The sequence below is a fragment of the Nerophis ophidion genome, linkage group LG11, assembly GCF_033978795.1.
Source record: "Nerophis ophidion isolate RoL-2023_Sa linkage group LG11, RoL_Noph_v1.0, whole genome shotgun sequence".
In the NCBI taxonomy this organism is placed as follows: Eukaryota; Metazoa; Chordata; class Actinopteri; order Syngnathiformes; family Syngnathidae; genus Nerophis; species Nerophis ophidion.
The window spans coordinates 47,160,735-47,182,027 of NC_084621.1; the positions used below are offsets into that span (position 1 = coordinate 47,160,735).

The window sequence follows — 21,293 nt, forward strand, 5'->3', positions numbered from 1 at the left end:
CACCTTCCCAGGAGACTCATGTAAAGCGGATGAAAACAGCAAGACAATTCCATCCCTCAGCGCCTCCATCTCGCACACATCTTTCTGTACGACTAATAGATGGCTACAGAGGGTAGACCACTGCATCCCATTTCTACACAGTAAAGGTTGGACATCACCGACATCAAGCTTTTCAATCACTTCTGGATTTTCACTTGGTCCCATTGAACGGTTTGCTATCATGATGTGGTCCACAACTTAACGACAACTGATTGTAACGGACAAAACTGTCTTCTCTTCTACACAAATAATATTGTACTTTTTATACACACTCTTTTACCCCATTAACAAATAAAATAATTTACTGAAGTCTACATGATACCAAAATACAGTATACCATTTTACATACGGTATATCATTTGCGAAATCCATCTGGACTAATTTTTTAGCTGATACAACTACATTGACTTGAGACCTGATGTTTGATATGGAGCGAGCAGATTACCTATGGATGCTGCTTTAGCGACAGTTTTATTTATTAGTCTTTCTTCCTTTTTAGTTATTGAAGTTCCACATATCAGTTTTCTTCCAGACATTATGTGTTTGATTTTTGAAATGATCTTTTTCATCAAATATAAAACATAAGTCATTTCTTGGTAAAACATTTGTCATCATGAAACCTTTATTTACTGTACATGCAGTTTTTGAGTCATTGTGATTGTCTTAAATGTCAATAGCACTCATACATGCCAATGTCAATGTTGATAAGTTGTGAATACATTATAAAAATACACCAAACTTTAACCATAAACATGGCACAATGCTTAGCACCTGTGCCTCAGATACACTATATGGACACAAGTACCATATCTCGCAGCACTTAGTAATCGATTAATTGATTACCCATTGTTATCATGATCATTCCCTCTCCTGGTACTCCCTTGTTGGTAGCGTTTTATGTTTCTTTTATTCTATGTTCCTTCTTCTACCAGCACACCTGTTCTCCATTGGTAAGTAGTTCTGTTTAGTTCCTCCTTGTTCCCTACTTCAGCGCTGGTTAATTATTTTCTGTATGTCAAAGTTTGTTGTTGCTTTCTGAGTTCCTGATAAGCCCAAGTTACTTCTTTTCTGCCCGGTACGCAATAAAGAGACCTTCTTGGTGCACTTTGCCTATCTTCTCTGCATCCTGGCATCACGCCAACAGCTGACATGCGGCATTGTCACGCTTGTATCTGAATGTTCCATTTTACCAAGACTTGTAGCTCATTGTATGTTTTAAACTACATGGAACAGACTGGCAAATGCCCTTTATTTCTGTTCTTGCAAACAAACCACAATACACAAAGCAATTATTTAATTAAATTATAAAATCTACTCTCTTTTTTTTCTGTTAAACTCAGGTCACTCAGTACGTTTTTTGGGCCAGAAGAAAGATGGAAGCCGGAGGTTAGGAGGCGCTAGACTGGACCTGCCAAAGATAAGGAAAAACCCACTGATTGAAATCATCTCCATTAACACAGGGTAAGACAAGGGAAAAAAAACAATGTCCAACAGTATGTCTGTATTTGAGACCATGTAAAACTTTCAGTCAATTCACCGACAACCTTATTATAATATCAGTGCATTTAGCTTTTTTGGCTTGTGCGTTCAGTGTTAGCAGCTGTTTAGTTTTCAAACATAAATGTAATAGAAACTCAGGATTCATGCTGTTTGTCGCTTTCCCAGTGTTTCATTATAGTTACTCATTGCCAAAAAACGTAATTAGATTAGTTATGGAATTACTCTTTAATAAATGTAATAAATTACTCGGTAAAGTAATTATTGCGTTACTTTAAAAAAGTAACATCGAAACAAACAGTTGGTCTTTTAATTCAGGGGTCGGCAACCCGCGGCTCCGCTTTGGCCACTCTGATGTGGCTCAGCTCCACAATCGCCGACCCCCCGATTGTTACGGGGGAATTCCGGGTCTCGGAGCCTCTTCCGGGTCAACTTTCTTCGATTTTCACTTGGACAACAATAGTGAGGGCTTGCCGTGATTGCTATACTTTTGGCGCCCTCTACATTTTGACGCGTTTCATAAAATAAAGAAGACAATGGGAGCCGCAACCATTCTCGCGAATAACCGCTAGTGGTCACCCATACAACAGTAATAAGGGCGTGCCATGAAGCCATTGCCTTTAACGCCTTCTACTACATGTACAGGCAGCTTGCCAGTCCAGTAACATGTTGTATGTGGCTTCCGTAGATAAACGTACACGACTGCAAGGCATACTGGGTTACACAGAGTACACTGAAGGTTGTGATATAAATAACTTTAACACTCTTACTAATATGCACCACACTGTGAACCCACACCAAACAAGAATGACAAACACATTTCGGGAGAACACAACATAAACGCAACACAACAAATACCCATAATCCTTTGCATCCATGACTATTCCTGACTATATTATACACCCCCGCCCACCTCAACCGACACACGAAAGGGGGGGGGGTTTGGTGCTAGCGGGGTGTATAATATAGCCTGAAAGAGTCATGGATGCATAGCATTCTGAGTAATTGTTATGTTGCGTTTATAATGTGTTACAGTGCGGATGTTCTCCAGAAATGTGTTTGTCATTCTTGTTTGGTGTGGGTTCACAGTGCGGTGCATATTAGTAAGAGCGTTAAAGTTATTTATATCACAACTTTCAGTGTACTCTGTGTCACCCAGTATGCCTTGCAGTCGTGTACGTGTATCTGCGGAAGCCACATACAACATGTTACTGGACTGGCAAGCTGCCTGTACATGTAGTAGAAGGCGTCAAAGGCAATGGCTTCATGGCACGCCCTTATTACTGTTATATGGGAGACCCCCAGCAGATATTTGCGAGAATGATTGCGGCTCCCTTTGTCTTCTTTAATTTGTGAAACGGGTCGAATTGGCTCTTTGAATGGTAAAGGTTGCCGACCCCTGTTTTAATTAAACGAATGTGTGTGTGTGTGCCTTTTAGAAGGCGGTGCTGTTGTATGTCGCGCGTGACGTCAGCAAAAGGGCCAGGCAGAGCAACCTTACCTCAGATGTGTTTGTTCTCTCTGTTGAATATTTGCACCGGATTGTTTTGCCTTGGTTTAATAAAGAGATTAAATGTTTTTACACGGCTGTAGTGTCCTTGTCCACAAACGGGGTTTTGTAGGATTGTAAGGTTGTCACTTCAGTCATTGATTTGTTGTTCGTTATTCTTTTCTAGTACAAACCCCGTTTCCATATGAGTTGAGAAATTGTGTTAAATGTAAATATAAACGGAATACATTGATTTGCAAACATTTTCAACCCATATTCAGTTGAATATGGTACAAAGACAACATATTTGATGTTAAAACTGATAAACATTTTTTCTTTTTTGCAAATCGTTAACTTTAGAATTTGATGCCAGCAACACGTGACAAAGAAATTGGGAAAGTTGGCAATAAATACTGATAAAGTTGAGGAATGCTCATCAAACACTTATTTGGAACATCCCACAGGTGTGCAGGCTAATTGGGAACATGTGGGTGCCATGATTGGGTATAAAAGCAGCTTCCATGAAATGCTAAGTAATTCACAAACAAGGATGGGCGAGGGTCACCAATTTGTAAGCAAATTGTCGAACAGTTTTGGAACGACATTTCTCAACGAGCTATTGCAAGGAATTTTTAGGGATTTTACCATCTACAGTTCGTAAAATCATCAAAAAGTTCAGAGAATCTGGAGAAATCACTGCACGTAAGCGATGATATTACGGACCTTTGATTACTCAGGCGGTACAGCATCAAAAACCGACATCAGTGTGTAAAGATATCACCACATGGGCTCAGGAACACTTCATAAAACCACTGTCAGTAACTACAGTTGGTCGCTAGATCTTTAAGTGCAAGTTAAAACTCTACTGTGCAAAGCGAAAGCCATTTATCAACAACACCCAGGAACGCCGCCGGCTTCGCTGGGCCCGAGCTCATTTAAGATGGACTGATGCAAAGTGGAAAAGTGTTCTGTGCTGTGGTCTGACGAGTCCACATTTCAAATTATATTTGGAAACTGTGGACGTGGTGTCCTCCGGAACAAAGAGGAAAATAACTATACGGATTGTTATAGGCGCAAAGTTGAAAAGCCAGCATCTGTGATGGTATGGGGGTGTATTAGTGCCCAAGGCATGGGTAACTTACACATCTGTAAAGGCACCATTAATGCTGAATGGTCCATACAGGTTTTGGAGCAACATATGTTGTTATCCAAGCAACGGTATCATGGACGCCCCTGCTTATTTCAGCAAAACAATGCCAAACCACGTGTTACAACAGCGTGGCTTTGTAGTAAAAGAGTGCGGGTACTTTCCTGGCCCGCCTGCAGTCAAGACATGTCTCCCATCGAAAATGTGTGGCGCATTATGAAGCGTAAAATACGACAAAAAGACCCGGGACTGTTGAACAACTTAAGCTGTACATAAGGCAAGAATGGTAAAGAATTCCGCTTTCAAAGCTTCCACATTTAGTCTCCTCAGTTCCCAAACGTTTATTGAGTGTTGTTAAAAGAAAATGTTTATTACACAGTGGTGAACATGCCCTTTCCCAACTACTTTGGCACGTGTTGCAGCCATGAAATTCTAAGTTAATTATTATTTGCAAAAAAAAAATAGTTTGAACATCAAAGATGTTGTCTTTGTAGTGCATTCAATTGAATATGGGTTGAAAAGGATTTGCAAATCATTGTGTTCGGTTTATATTTACATCTAACACAATTTCCCAACTCATATGGAAACAGGGTTTGTAGTAGTAGTGTGTGTGTGTATGTGTGCGTGTACTTACATGTTGTGATTTGTTTGTTGTGTGATGTTGCCTCATTCTATTTGATATCAAGTACATTTTAGTGTGGTTTCTAATTGTTGCTTTCATTAGTAAAAAGTAGGGTTGTAACAGTACGTGTATTTGTATTGAACCATTTTGGTACGGGGGTTTCGGTTCGGTTCGGACATGTACAGAACGACTACACATGCTAGCTGCGACCAGGCTAGGTTAACAAATGGGACTCATTGCCTCCCTGCTTGGCAATCAGCATTAAGAGTTGGAATTGGGGGTTAAATCACCATAAATAATTCCCGGTGCTCCCCTCACTTCCCAGGGGGTGATCAAAGGGATGGGTCAAATGCAGAGGACAAATTTCACCACACTTAGTGTGTGTGTGACAACCATTGGTACTTTAACTTTAACTTTAACATGTAAAAGCCAGAGCTGGAAGACCCTCCTGCCTCGTTAAGATCTCCCGTTTGGGAACACTTTAGCTGCGGGATACAACAATGGAGGACGGTGGTTTGCCGATATTGTTCAGCAGCTGCTTCTGACAACACGTCAAACATGTGTTGCACCTTTCCTGGTTCCGGCCCCCAGACCGTAGTCAAGGAGCGCAGGGGAGACACTCCTCCAGGGCTGATGTATTCTCGGGGGAAACACCCTTTACTCTACCCAGCAGTGGGTCTCCCAAGCTCCGGACTCCAGGATAAATGAAGAGTTGGGCGATTAGTTGCAAATCGTGGCTTCATTGAGGTCTTGCACACAGCCAACCCAACAAAACACCAGCAACTCTCCGCACTCACGCTACGCTCCCTCACCTCGCTCGCCCACACACTCACTGACGTCATCCACCTCACATGCTGTCACATATTAAACGGCCACACATACACATACACTACTTTCATAACACATGCTAACCCATTTGAAGCGTCACCATCACATTCAATCAACCTCTCCTCGGCGAGTCAGGCAGGGCTAAAGCAATAACAAATGTTTTTATAGCAGCAGATTTAAGTCCATATTGCATTAAAAACTAGATTTTGACCCACTTCTATGGTGGAAGAACAATGAGCCCATATATATTCTTACTGCTAAGTTAGCCAGGCTGGGGGGGTGGGGGGGAGGAAGAGAAGTTAATTTGAGGCTGAGTTGACTTGAAACTGTTTAATGTTGCACTTTTTATATTCATAAGAAAAGTTTTGTCTTTTTTTTAAATCTGAACAACAACTTGAGGCAGTTTAATGTTGATTAACGTGGACCCCGACTTAAACAAGTTGAACCACTTATTGGGGTGTTATCATTTAGCGGTCAGTTGTACGGAATATGTACTGTCCTGTGCAATCTACTAATAAAAGTCTCAATCAATCAATCAAAAAAGCACTTTATATGTAGAAAGGTTTTGTTAAGAAACCATTCTGAGCCTTATCTTATTTAGTTTTTATTTTATATATGTTGACCACATAAACCCTGGCAATGGACCCTGTGTGTATATGTATGCGATACCATTGTTTACAAATTTGGTAAATAAATAACCAAAACACTTATATTTTGTTGTTTTCTTACTGTACCAAAAATGAACCGAACTATGACCTCTAAACCGAGGTAGGTACCGAACCGAAATTTTTGTGTACCGTTACACCCCTTGTAAAAAGATACTGTATATCCTGCATTGAACTCCCTGTGCTTCTGACACCGCTATGTTGACATAAAACTACATCAAAAGTAGCGTGCCACTTTACATTAAGCGTATCGGTCACAGCGTTGTAACGTACATAAATGTATTTAGATCAATGGTCCCCAACATTTTTGTAGCTGCGGACCGGTCAACGCTTGATAATTAGTCCCCTGGCCCGGCGGGGGGATTCTTTTATTTTATTTTTTAATTTTTATTTTTCATGAAAAGGGTTTTTTTTGGGGGTTGGTGCACTAATTGTAAGTGTATCTTGTGTTTTTATGTTGATTTAATAATAAAAAAATAAAAAAACTTCAGTGGCCCGGTACCAATAGACCGGTAGCGGGCCGCGGCCCGGTGGTTGGGGACCATTGATTTAGATGACTTGTTACTATTAGTAAAAGTAATTTTATGCAGTTATTATTTAATGCTGTTATTCCGAAAACTGCCCTTTCTTTTGTGTTATCAAAAAATGACATTCAGTTTTTATTCCTCACAAGACTGCTTTAAAAACTTTAAAAAAACAGCTTAAACTCACCAGTGTAAATACATTTTGGCACATGTTCATGATATTGTCTTAGGTATTGACTTAAAAAAGGTCTTCACTGCAATAGCCATGAGGAAGTCATAAAAGTAAAATTTATTAACTGAGATGACATAAACCTAACCTTCATGTGTAGATTCACGCGCACACACTCGAAATCCCTCTTAGACACACTTTATGGGCTAATTTTGTGTTGTTTACAGATCTACAAACCCGTGCACTGCATTCTCAGTGGGCTTCTAAAAGGGGTTAGTGCAGACTAATTCTACTGTGCTGGGTCTTCACTGGTCATAATTCCCCAGAACATCATCAAGGTCTGCACATATAATAGTGTCACTCACAAAGCAATGAAGTAAACACCAATAGCTTTCATGGTTTAAGCCATTACTAGATTCCCTTTTGTTCAAAGCTGTCAGTCTAGAATGCTCAGTAATTTAAGTCAGTTTATTTAGAATTTGTGACGTTGGATCATATGGCCTAATAGATCCAATATTCTGATATCCATCACAACAGACACAGCAAACTAGATCACCCTGACCTGTCCTGGTCTTATATTTACCACTGTTTTAAGCATCACAAAAAATGCCTCTTAAACACGTTCACCCCTTTTTAAGTATGCCACATAAACAAGCCCAGATATGGCCATTGCATGTGTTGCTTTCAGTCAGTCAACGTTGTTTTTTTGAAAGGGTCAAATTGGTGACGAACAAATCCTCTTGTTTTTGTTCTTCTATACTGGAATTCTTTTGGGAGACTGAAGGATTACTTGAAAATGTTGACGGGGGAATCAGCTATTTGCAAATCTCTCCCAAATAACACGGGTTTTACTGCAAATCCAAGCTGAACATCTGCTTTTGTGTTACTTGGTCTGCCATTGGTGTCACTAATTTGACATGGCTCTGTTGATGTAAAATTGCATTAGAGAGAGGGACAGTTAGTTCTTTATGTGTTCTGTTTTTAGATAATCCATTTTAAATACGCTTCTGAAGTTGTGACATCGCCGTCCTTTGTCAGTCAACCACATAGAGGTCTTTGTGTGATCCGAACAAGACAGGGCTTCTGCTGCTTCACAATCTTGGAAAGATGACAAGAGATTTTTTTTAGAAGTCTTTTTTAGACAAATGTTGCACGAAAGAAATGCTACAGTCTCAGGCGGCAAGACAGCCATGTATATGTTCATGTGGACGTCAAACTATAGTAAGTTCTCAATACAAGCTGTAATAAAATGTTCCTTCATTTTCTCCAACATGTTGCAATTGTAGTTCTTAAAGGGGAACATTATCACCAGACCTATGTAATCGTCAATATATACCTTGATGTTGCAGAAAAAAGACCATATGTTTTTTTTAACCGATTTCCGAACTCTAAAAGGGTGAATTTGGCGATTTAAACACCTTTCAATTGTTCGCTGTCAGAGCGATGACCTTTCACCCGTGACGTTACAATGAGAAGCAATCCACCATTTTCTCAAACATATTACACACACCAAGTCAAATCAGCTCTGTTTTTTTCCGTTTTTTCGACTGTTTTCCGTACCTTGGAGACATCATGCCTCGTCGGTGTGTTGTCGGAGGGTGTCACAACACGATCAGGGACGGATTCAAGTTGACTTACGTGGAGTGTGCATCGATTAGCACGGCATGCTTATTGATGCTAAAATGCTATTTAGGCTAGCTGTATGTACATATTGCATTGTTATGCCTCATTTGTAGCTCTATTTGCATCCAGCCTTTCCCTCCACCCACATTTAATGCCAAACAAACACATACCAATCGACAGATTCAAGTTGCACCAGTGTCAAAAGATGCGAAAGTCCCTTGTTTGTTCTGCACATTTTACCAACGATAGCGATGCTACGACAGAGATGTGTGGATATCCTGCGACACTCAAAGCAGATGCATCTCCAACGATAAAGTCAACGAAATCGCAAAGGTGAGTTTTGTTGATGTTATTGACTTATGTGCTAATTAGACATATTTGGTCACAGTATGACTGCCAGTTAATCGATGCTAACATACTATTTAGGCTAGCTGTATGTACATTTGTACCTATATTTGCATCCAGCCTTTCCCTCCACCCACATTTGATGCCAAACAAACACTTACCAATCGACTGATTTAAGTTGCTCCAGTGGTCAAAAGATGCAATCGTTGGTTAGAAGGCGCTCGCCGAATAGCTTTAATAGCTATATCTATAGCTATTGAGCGAATAGCTTCAATAGCTTTTCGCTCAGTAGCTTCAGTTTCTTCTTCAATTTCGTTTTCGCTATCTGCCTCCACACTCCAACCATCAGTTTCAATACATGCGTAATCTGTTGAATTGCTTGCGCCGCTGAAATCCGAGTCTGAATCCGAGCTACTATCGCTATACCTGTTTGTTTGTATTGGCTTAATGCATTGACGTCACAGGAAAATGCACGGGTAGATTTACAGATAGCAAAAATCAGGCACTTTAAAGCCTTTTTTCGGTGTATTCCATGATGGGTACATTTGTTTTTTTTAAACTTCGAAGAAAAAATTAAGCCACTGGGAACTGATTTTTATTGGTTTTAACCCTTCTGAAATTGTGATAATGTTCCCCTTTAACAGGACAAAGAATCATGTCTTCCAACTTTTACATTGGTAAAAATGCACATCATGGTTCACTGTAAACACTACAACCACGTAATTTATCCTTGCCAAACAGTGTAGAAAGATAATGACAACAATAAAAAAGTAATGAATGAATAATGTAATAACCAAAACTCATGGCTTGATGAACGATTAATCGATAAAATCAATTAATTGAACTTTAAAAAATGCTTTGATTTATATTCTGTTGCTCGTTTCATGAGAGTGACTAATAAAAGTGTTATTAAATCTGGACTGCCTGAAGTGCCCGGAACTTGAAATACGCACGCATAGTTTCCACCTACCTGCTGAAGTAGAGTGCACATGAGAGCTTAACATCGGTGTGCGGGTGCCATGGTCTGTGTGACATGGAACATCAGACACTTATATTTTTATCATAAAGTGTAGCGTATTTTCCGGACCGTCGGGCGCACCGCATTATAAGGCGCAGTGCCGTATATTGGTCTATTTTTTATCTTTCTTCATGTATTAGGTGCACCGTATTATAGGGCGTTTGTTTATTTCTTAAATCAACAACGGAGCAGCATCTCCTCAGCCAGAAACAACAACACAGGAAATGTGTCCCGTTTGAAACTGCCCTACCGGAACTCTATAAACACAAGTTCCTTGGGTGGATAATGTTTTAGCGCTTTCATGGCGTTTTCTGCCCAAACCCGCTCAAGATTAGACAAGCAAACACTGTACTGGGTTACAGAACAGGAACGCTGATGGGTCGCCAATACATAGCCCCAAAAAAGGTGGACACTGGGTGAGGATGAAGGGAAAATAGCCAATCTCATTGTTATGATACTTTATTTTTGTCTATTTTGCATGTTCCTGACATCCTGCAAATTAATAAATTTTAATTCAAGCCCGAACTGATGAAACTTCTGTATCGTTACCTTTACATTACGTGCACCAATCTTCACAACAACAATGGGGCATAGATTTTCAACAAGGGAAAATTTAATGGAAATGTAATTTTGTGTTTGGATTGATTCACACTATAAGTTTCATTAGGTTGCATATTAATTTCATTCACACCTATTAAATCCAAATTAAATTAGCTTCCCCCCTTGACTAAATTAGTTTTAACCCCACCAGAGGATAGAAAAAAAATCACTGTAGTCCAGCTAGCACTTTGATGCCCTCTGGCAGTATATTAATGCAATACTGGCAGCTTTCATTTGGTCCACGAGGAAAGTTTGGTCGAGTCAAGTGACATCATTTTGGTTTGAAAACACTACTGACTTTATTGTTTATCACTAAATAGAATGTCTTTATTTTGCTGCCAATTTTATTTTTATGTATATACAACCCCAAAAGGGAAAGGCGGTAGAAAATGGATGGATGGATAGATACAAAGCAACATCACTAAACATGTTTTCTTGGCAAGCTAAATTAATTAAAACATGTTTCGACAGTTTGTGTGTTACCAATTAAAGCAACAGCACAAAAAAATACTAAGTGATGTGTATTTGACTTCTCTTGACTGTGTCTCAGCTACTCATTCTTCCAGCTGCAAATACACATGCTCTTAAAGGGGAACTGCACTTTTTTTTTTTTTCGCCTATTGTCCACAATCATTATGAAAGACATGACACAGATATATATTTTTTTAATAAAAGTCCACTCACAGTGGAGCTAATGGGAGGTTTTATAGATTGACTGAAGCTTTTATTAGTAGATTGCACAGTACAGTACATATTCCGTACAGTTGACCACTAAACGGTAACACCCAAATAAGTTTTTCAACTTGTTTAAGTTGGGGTCCATGTTAATCAATTTATGGTAGCTCCTCTTTTCCGCCAATAAAACGCAATTAAAAAACATCCAAGAAGCGCCAACAATACTCCAGTTAAAGTTTATGACTTGAATATTAACCAAGTATTAGTGATATTGTTATCACAAGTAATAATGCAGACAAACTATAAAGATGCCGTGATCACTAGCCTGCTTGTGATCATTATGTTTACATCATTGAGTAACCTTTTTCCTCACTTCCTTGCTCTTGAAAGTTTATTGTAGCTCATAAATCATGCCTCTCAGCTAGTAGGAGGATGAGGATGTAATCTGACGTGTTGGTACACTTTGACAGCCAAGTTCGACCCGCAAATGTCGAGAACGACACAAAAATACGCTTGGTTCCAACCCCCCTTTTCTTTGCAAGGATTATGAGTCATTCTTCATCTAAATGGGATTTATACCTGTTGGCATCCTACTAAAAGCAGACATTGTACAGTAAGTGATGTCGAGTGAGTAATAATCAGTGTTGTTGGGGGGGATGAATGTTGTGATATTTTTTTGTTAATGCCCGCATATGCTAAAAATGATCATAATACATTAATATTAAATGTAATTATAAAAGTGCCCATTATGACACAGCATATATGGATTTATAGCATGAAGACACAACCTGAATGTTTGTTTGTATTTGTTTATTTGAAGGACAATGTGCAGTTACATTAAAGGAGAACATTATCCCCAGACCTATGAAAGTGTCAATATATACCTTGATGTTGCAGAAAAAATAATACATATTTTTTTAACCATTTTCCGAACTCTAAAAAGGTTATTTTGGCGATTTAAACGCCTTTCAATTGTTCGCTGTCGGAGCGATGACCTTTCACCCGTGACGTTACAATGGGAAGCAATCCACCATTTTCTCAAACACATTACACACACAAATCAAATCAGCTGTTATTTTCCGTTTTTTCGACTGTTTTCCGCACCTTGGAGACATTATGCCTCGTCGGTGTGTTGTTGGAGGATGTAACAACACGATCAGGGACGGATTCTAGTTGTCTTACGTGGAGTGTGCATCGATTAGCACGGCATGCTAATCGATGCTAACATGGCAGAAATGGCAAGAATGTGTGGATATCCTGCGAGACTCAAAGCAGATGCTTTTCCAACGATAAAGTCAACAAAATCACAAAGGTGAGTTTTGTTGAGGTTATTGACTTATGTGCTAATCAGACATATTTGTTCACGGCATGACTGCCAGCTAATCGATGCTAACATGCTATTTAGGCTAGCTGTATGTACATTTGTAGCTATATTTGCATTCAGCCTTTCCCTCCACCCACATCTAATGCCAAACAAACACTTACCAATCGAGGGATTTAAGTTGCTCCAGTGGTCAAAAGATGCAATTGTTGGTTAGAAGGCGATCGCCGAATAGTTACAATAGCTATTCACTCAATAGCTTCAGTTTCTTCTTCAATTTCATTTTCGCTATCTGCCTCCACACTCCAACCATCCGTTTCAATACATGCGTAATCTGTTGAATCGCTTAAGCTGCTGAAATCAGAGTCTGAATCCAAGCTAATGTTGCTATATATTGCTGTTCTATCCGCCATGTTGTTTGTATTGGCGTCACTATGTGACGTCACAGGAAAATGGACTGGTGGATTTACAGATAGCGAAAATCAGGCACTTTAAAGCCTTTATTCCGGATATTCCATGATGGGTAAAATTTTGAAAAAAACTTCGAAAAATAAAATAAGCCACTGGGAACTGATTTTTATTGGTTTTAACCCTTCTGAAATTGTGATAATGTTCCCCTTTAAGAATTGAATTGAATTGAATTATATTATTATTTATACAGCGCTTTTTCTCTAATGACTCAAAGCACTTTACATAGTGAAACCCAATATCTAAGTTACATTTAAACCAGTATGGGTGGCACTGGGAGCAGCTGGGTAAAGCGTCTTGCCCAAGGACACAATGGCAGTGACTAGGATGGCTGAAGCGGGGATCGAACCTGGAACCCTCAAATTGCTGGCACAGCCGCTCTACCAACCGAGCTATACCGCGCAGATGGCTGCACCAGATTTAGCAATATGCTAATTTCCATCTGTTGTCCTTACGTGTATGTACGCGTGTAGATGTTTTTTTTAAGGGCTTTGTTGGCAAAATAGAGCGACCCCCTTTGTAAGCGGACTTTTGATCATATTTATTTACGAGTTAGAATGCATAAAAAACAAAAACTAAGGTGTTCTTACAAACCCCGTTTCCATATGAGTTGGGAAATTGTGTTAGATGTAAATATAAACGGAATACAATGATTTGCAAATCCTTTTCAACCCATTTTCAGTTAAATGCACTACAAAGACAACATATTTGATGTTCAAACTCATAAACTTTATTTTATTTTGCAAATAATAATTAACTTAGAATTTAATGTCCGCAACACGTGCCAAACTAGTTGGGAAAGGACATGTTCACCATTGTGTTACATCACCTTTTCTTATAACAACACTCAATAAACGTTTGGGAACTGAGGAAAATAATTGTTGAAACTTTGAGAGTGGAATTCTTTCCCATTCTTGTTTTATGTAGAGCTTCAGTCAATCAACAGTCCGGGGTCTCCGCTGACGTATTTTACGCTTCATAATGCGCCACACATTTTCAACGGGAGACAAGTCTTGACTGCAGGCGGGCCAGTAAAGTACCCGCACTCTTTTTTTTACAAAGCCACGCTGTTGTAACTCTTGTCTTGCTGAAATAAGCAGGGGCGTCCATGATAACGTTGCTTGGATGACAACATATGTTGCTCCAAATCCTGTATGGACCTTTCAGCATTAATGTGTAAGTTACCCATGCCTTGGCATCTAATACACCTCCATACCATCACAGATGCTGGCTTTTGAACGTTGCGCCTACAACAAACCGAATTGTTATTTTCCTCTTTGTTCTGGAGGACACCACGTCCTCTGTTTCCAAATATAATTTAAAATGTGGACTCGTCAGACCACAGAACACTTTTCCTATTTGCATCAGTCCATCTTAGGTGAGCTCGGGCCCAGCCAAGCCGGCGGCGTTTCAGGATATTGTTGATAAATGGGTTTGGCTTTGCATAGTAGAGTTTTAACTTGCACTTACATATGTAGCGACCAACGGTAGTTACTGACAGTGGTTTTATGAAGTGTTCCTGAGCCCATGTAGTGATATTCTTTACACACTGATATCGGTTTTTGATGCAGTACCGCCTGAGGGATCAAAAGTCTGTAATATCATCGCTTACGTGAAGTGATTTCTCCAAATTCTCTGAACTTTTTGATGATTTTACGGACCGTAGATGGTAAAATCCGTAAATTCCTTGCAATAACTCGTTGAGAAATGTTCTAAAACTGTTCGACAATTTGCTTACAAAGTGGTGACCCTCACTCCATCCTTGTTTGTGAATTACTTAGCGTTTCATGGAAGCTGCTTTTATACCCAATCTTGGCACCCAACTGCTCCCAATTAGCCTGCACACCTGTGGGATGTTCCATATAAGTGTTTGATGAGCATTCCTCAACTTTATCAGTCTTTATTGCCACCTTTCCCAACTTCTTTGTCACGTGTTGCTGGAATCAAATTCTAAAATTATTGATTATGGGCAGTTTGAACATCAAATATGTTGTCTTTGTAGCATATTCAACTGAATATGGGTTGAAAATGATTTGCAAATCATTGTATTCTGTTTATATTCACACCTAACACAATTTCCCAACTCATATGGAAACGGGGTTTGTATCTTACATTAGGATTGTAAATGATAGGAACAATTTTTTAAAAGACACAGTTTTCCTTTAAATTGGATCAATTTTCAGCAGCCAGTCTCTAGCCTTTAAATGTAGTTGTGCTGTGTTGTTCATGCCATAGCCCTTTCTTGCAAATACATCAGCCTGAGGGCAGAGTTCATTGCTCAAATAGCCTCAGACTGGAACAAAAGCCTGCACTTTGTCTTGCTGATGCTCTGTTTTGTGTCCCAGTATCAGAACCCTTGACGCTATTAGTGAAGCTGGTGCCTGTGCGTATGTGTGTGTGTTGCTTTGGCCCTAGGGTACTCTAAGTGTCCCTTTTCACTGTGTTTATCTGTGTGTGTGCATGTGTATGTGTATGTGTGCTGTCAGCAACAACAAAAGTCCCTTTGTGAGCAAGCTGAATCGGGATGCTTTAGCATCATAAAGCAGGAATTTACAGCCACTCAGTCAGTATGGGTCATTAAACTTGTGTGGTGTGTGTTTGTGTGTGTGTGTCGCTGTGTTTGTTTGTGTGAACCATTGCCACTGGACTCAAGGCATTAAAAAAAAGCCATTTGTTCCACAGTTACAGCTCATTTCATTTCATTATGTGTCCTTTCCTTTCTCTCTATTTAGTTACATTTTTGGCAGTCATGATCTCTCTCAGTTATTGCAGTGTGCTGAAATCAGGTTTTGATGATCCTCTGCCCCCCCTGCCGCCGAACCAATAACTTGCCCAATCATTTGTGTCCTCCAGGCAAACAGGTAGGCAGGCAGGATAACATAGTGGAAATAAACCAGTAGGAGAGAGACTATCGTAGGAAACATATTAGTATTGCAAGCTGGAAGCTCTTGTTCAAACATTTTGAAGTAGAAGGGATGGGATATGGCATAAAAACTATAGAGATCGATTGATATGTTTTTTTAAGGTCCCTACCAGTGATGTCAAAAATGCGGCTTGTCGGCCGGATCAAGCCCGCGAATGGGTTGAATCCGGCCCGCGAGATGAGTTTGCTGAGTGTAAAATTGAGCTGCATTTTTAAATTACAGAAACTGCTGTTCCAAATGTGTCCACTTGATGTCACAATAGCAATTCTGTAGGCAAGCAAATAGTTTATACCGGAGCGAGCAGGTATACCAAGCAAGAGGTACACCAAACGTTAAAAACAAACAGGAGTAAAATAAACAATTGGTAACCACACTTAAAATGCTGCATGAGACACTGCTCATTGATATAGTTCTGTGGAAGTTATTGTCTTCGGTGCCAATTTTAAAGAAAGTGAACAGTGTGTGATTTACTGCCTTTTAAGTTTATAGTTTTGATTTGTTGAAATTGTTCAAATATTGCAAAGCTTTTATTTTTCTATGGATATGCAGTGATGCCTAGAAGGCAGAGAGTAACTCAGCTCACTTGAATAGTTTCTACCTCAGTTTTTATGGTGTGTTGCGTTAGCACAGGGTTAATATGTGGAAATGACTAATGAGGTAGTTGATAGAATATAGAAGAGTTTTTATTGATGCTTTATTTGTTTTTTTCCTCAATCTTGGATGGGCTGTGACTTAGTTTTATCTATTTGTAGATACACTGAGATTAAGTCTGTTTTGTTTTTGAACGGCACCAATTTTTTCCTCTGAATTTTACTATCGACGTGTTTTGTCAAGAGGATTATTTGTGATGTGTACATTTTCCAAATGTGCTTGTCCTATTTTGGGCCCAAGTAAAACAAAGAAAACAATGTGAAGTTGTCATAGTTGTATTTTAAGTTCTTATGCCATGATTTTACCCGTTCATCCCACGCGTTCCGTGAGCTAAAATGAGTTTGACACTCCTGTTCTTTACCAATTCTCAGTATTCAAGGAGGCCAACAACTGATATTTGGAGCTAATATTCATTTGTAGTAAAATTTAGCTATACATGAATAGTATACATTAGAAAACAGCTGGACAAGGCTTTAAGTTTTTTTTTTTTTTTTAAACATAATTTTTTTACCGAACATTGCACCAGTAGCGACCTAATGTTTTATGTGGCGCAAATCTTGTGGTTAATTTTAGCACAGAAAACCATAATATGATTGGTGTCCTTTGCATTGTGTTGTGCATAACAAACTCAAAAGCGATTACACAGAAGTTAACTTACCTCTTGCCATAGCTATCTTACAGCTAGTCGTAGCACCCCTTGTGTCTCTGTGAGCATGGTCATGTGTTCCTATGCTAGTAAAACAGTTCCTCAGTGTTCACTCTTACAACAACATTGTTGCTACAGCTTGGTTATTATACAGGTTACGGAACGTAAATGAAGTATTGTTGGTGTTTTTTAGAAGCATTTTTAGAGTGATTATAATGAGTGTATATATATATATATATATATATATATATATATATATATATATATATATATAAATAGCATACATATATATGTATATACTGTATATATATGTATATATATATATATATATATATATATATATATATATATATATTTTGGCTCCAATGTTTAATTCTTAGCTGATTTGTACACTGTACACTGCCCCACTGTATACATGCTTATACATAATATGTATATTATATATATTATGTTATATACAAACATAAATTATATGGGTAGATATTTGCTCCAAAAAGGGTATTTCAATAAGTAAACAGTACAGTAGGTACTTGATTTGTATGTATATGTAATGCTAATAAGGGTATTCTTGTAGAATATGCAAAGATAAGATGTGTCCATATCAAAATATTACTTGAAATCTAAATCTATTTTTGGCCGCAACAAATTGGCCATTTATGTATATATTTGTTCTAAAAAGGTTATTTCAACAAGAGTACAGTAGGTACTTGATTTTGATATATGTAATGCTCATAAGGGTATTCTAGTAAAATACGTAAATACGTATGCGTAAATATGGGATGTGTAAATTTCTAAATATTACGACAAATCACTTTTTGTCAGGCAGTATTACATTTACCCTGTGATGAGGTGGCGACTTTTCCAGGGTGTACCCCACCTTCCGCCCCAATGCAGCTGTGATAGGCTCCAGCACCCCCGCGACTCCGAACGGGACAAGCGGTACAAAATAGATTGATGGATGAATATTACATTTAATGACAGTTTTACATAAATGAATACATCTGAAGCACGTACATATTTATTATGTGCAAGAAGAAATAACAGTTACAATTATGTGTATCTTCCAAACAAGAAAGAGGTTTTATCACATCAACATCGGACTAACAATAAACCTTTAAATCTCATTAATCCCACAGAAGAGGAAAACTGTCCTTTTCTGGGCACGATAAAGTCTTAAATAATGTCAAACATGTAGTGATACAATAACCAGGAAGATAAAGTGTTTGTCTTAGACCGAGTAATCCGCTGTGGACTCACCAAGCCAAAAATGCAGGTTCAGCGAGCGCTGCGTGCCCCGCGAAGGAAATACATTTTTGGCAGGCATTCATATTTTGCCACAACACACATGGGGGAAAGTCCTAGTTGGAAATACAGCTGAACTAACTCCTGAACTGGCATTTTCACACACACCTCAAACCATCCGCACGCATCCAATGCTTTTGAATGCACACGAGATACAAATCTATAAAAAATTAAACATTAAAAAATCCCCATGTCCCTTTAGGGGCTCCCCCCCCAACTTCTGGCCCCAGTGCTGATTTGATTATAACCTTGACACCAAGCTTTTTAGTCGACTAGTTTTTCATTTCAAATATGCTTTAATGCCATTGTTAGGGGTTTAAAATGATATTAAATGTGTTTTAGGGCATACTTTAAATCAGGGGTCCACAACGCGGTGCCCGTGGGCACCAGGTAGCCCGTAAGGACCAGATGAGTAGCCCGCTGGCCTGTTATAAAAATAGCTCAAATAGCAGTACTTACCAGTGAGCTGCCTCTATTTTTTAAATTTTATTTATTTATTAGCAAGCTGGTCTCGCTTTGCTCAACATTTTTAATTCTAAGAGAGACAAAACTCAAATAGGAATTGAAAATCCAAGAAAATATTTTAAAGACTTGGTCTTCACTTGTTCAATAAATTCATTAATTTTTTTACTTTGCTTCTTATAACTTTCAGAAAGACAATTTTGGAGAAAAAAATATAACTTTAAAAATGATTTTAGGATTTTTAAACACTTTACCTTTTTAATTCCTTCCTCTTCTTACCTGACAATTTAAATCAATGTTAAAGTAATTTCTTTTTTTATTTTATTGTAAAGAATAATAAATACATTTTAATTTAATTCTTAATTTTAGCTTCTGTTTTTTCGACAAAGAATATTTGTGAAATATTTCTTCAAACTTATTATTAATATTCAAAACAAATATTCTGACAAATCTAGAAAATCTTTAGAATCAAATTTGAATCTTATTCCAAAGTATTTGGAATTTCTTTTAACATTTTTGTTCTGGAAAATCTAGAAGAAATAATGATTTGTCTTTGTTAGAAATATAGCTTGGTTCAATTTGTTATATATTATAACAAAGTGCAGATTGGATTTTAACCTATTCAAAACATGTCATCAAAATTCTAAAATTAATCTTAATCAGGAAAAATTACTAATGATGTTCCATAAATTATTTTTTTTATTTATTTTCCCCAAAAAATCAAATTAGTTTTTTTCTTCTTTTTTTTGGTTGAATTTTGATTTTTAAAGAGTCGAAATTGAAGATAAACTATGTTTCAAAATTAAATTTTCATTTTTTTTCTGTTTTTTCCTCTTTTAAACCGTTCAATTAAGTGTTTTTTTCATCATTTATTCTGTACAAAAAACCTTCCGTAAAAGGAAAAAAAATGTACGACGGAATGACAAATACCCATTTTTAAAAAAATATGCAGTATATAGATTTATTTATTAAAGGTAAATTGAGCAAATTGGCTATTTCTGGCAATTTATTTAAGTGTGTATCAAACTGGTAGCCCTTCGCATTAATCAGTACCCAAGAAGTAGCCCTTGGTTTCAAAAAGGTTGGTGACCCCTGCTTTAAGTGTTTTATGAGTAAATAATGTTTAATTCTTAGCTGATTTGTACACCATACAGGTATATATTAATTAATTTATTAGTCTACCTCCAATCGACTATTTTGGCTCCACTCCTCATTATACTGCTGCTAAATCGTCATAATTGCCCCTACTCACCATGCCAAAAATACACACGCATGCATACACTGCAAAAACATCCAACTTTGTACAACTGTGAGTCCATTTTTCATCATGTTTTTGCTATGTCATCAGGCCTTAAGTGAGTTGGCCGCAGGTTTCCTGTGATTTCTGTCTGGTCGCCACCACTTCTCCGTCCACTCTCCGGGCCGACACAGTACAATAAAGGAGTCTTATAAACCTCGCCGCTGACCTTAACATAGATTTGTGTTAAGCATTGTGATCAAGGTGCAACGTTAACAGCTTTAACCAGCTGAGAGGGGTAACTTTGGGGTCACAGATGAGGAGATGCAGAAGGAAAACAATGAAACCGTTACTCGGACAGAGGCCCAGGGTTAGAACGCCCCATGAAGCCACAGCCATAACACTAATGTCCTGCTTGTCAACGTTTGGAGTTATTACCTTAAAAATAAATAGTTGAGACAATAGCACTTTGACCTGATATCCTGTTTTTTGGCCTAATTTGAGGTTTTGTGTCAGAGGTCAGCTAGGATAATAGGAGAGAATATGTTAGACACAGTACCGAACTTCCTCTGAAATGGCCCTAATTCCTTCATCATTTTGTTCTTGTTTACTTTAGTGGGGTAGTTACACATTTTTTGGTGTTTTTTATTGTAAAGGGCTCTCAAAAGACATGAGTACTGAATTCGATACTTTTATAAGTACCGACCGAAGTCCGTCCGTACAAGTATTACTATTTTTTTCTTACAATTTACATATAATAACACATTTAACACACACAAAATTAGCGAAAATTACTACCATCGGTTACCAAAATGTATCGGAATGCGACACAGCATAGATTAAAATTTGAAAGGTACCCATTCCTAGAACTGACAAATTGGAAATTAAATATAACACATCGAGCTTCTGCGATAATTTTTCTTGAAACAATAATTCCGAAAGCTACATTTTAAAATACCATTTTAACAGGTTTGAGTATTTATAGCCGCTTGTTTCGCTTCTGCTCCCTGTCACATTAATTGTCTTTAATTGTGTGACTGC

General features: G+C 38.2%; 1 protein-coding gene across 2 annotated transcripts in view; it reads left to right on the forward strand.

Moving 5' to 3' along the window:
* Positions 1–21,293, forward strand: part of cdkal1 (CDK5 regulatory subunit associated protein 1-like 1) — a 611,713-nt gene that overhangs the window by 199,942 nt on the left and 390,478 nt on the right. For both annotated transcript variants that reach the window (XM_061916180.1, XM_061916181.1), the window contains one exon: positions 1,380–1,500. In XM_061916180.1, coding sequence (XP_061772164.1) covers positions 1,380–1,500 — 121 coding nt within the window. The remainder of the gene's footprint in view (positions 1–1,379; positions 1,501–21,293) is intronic.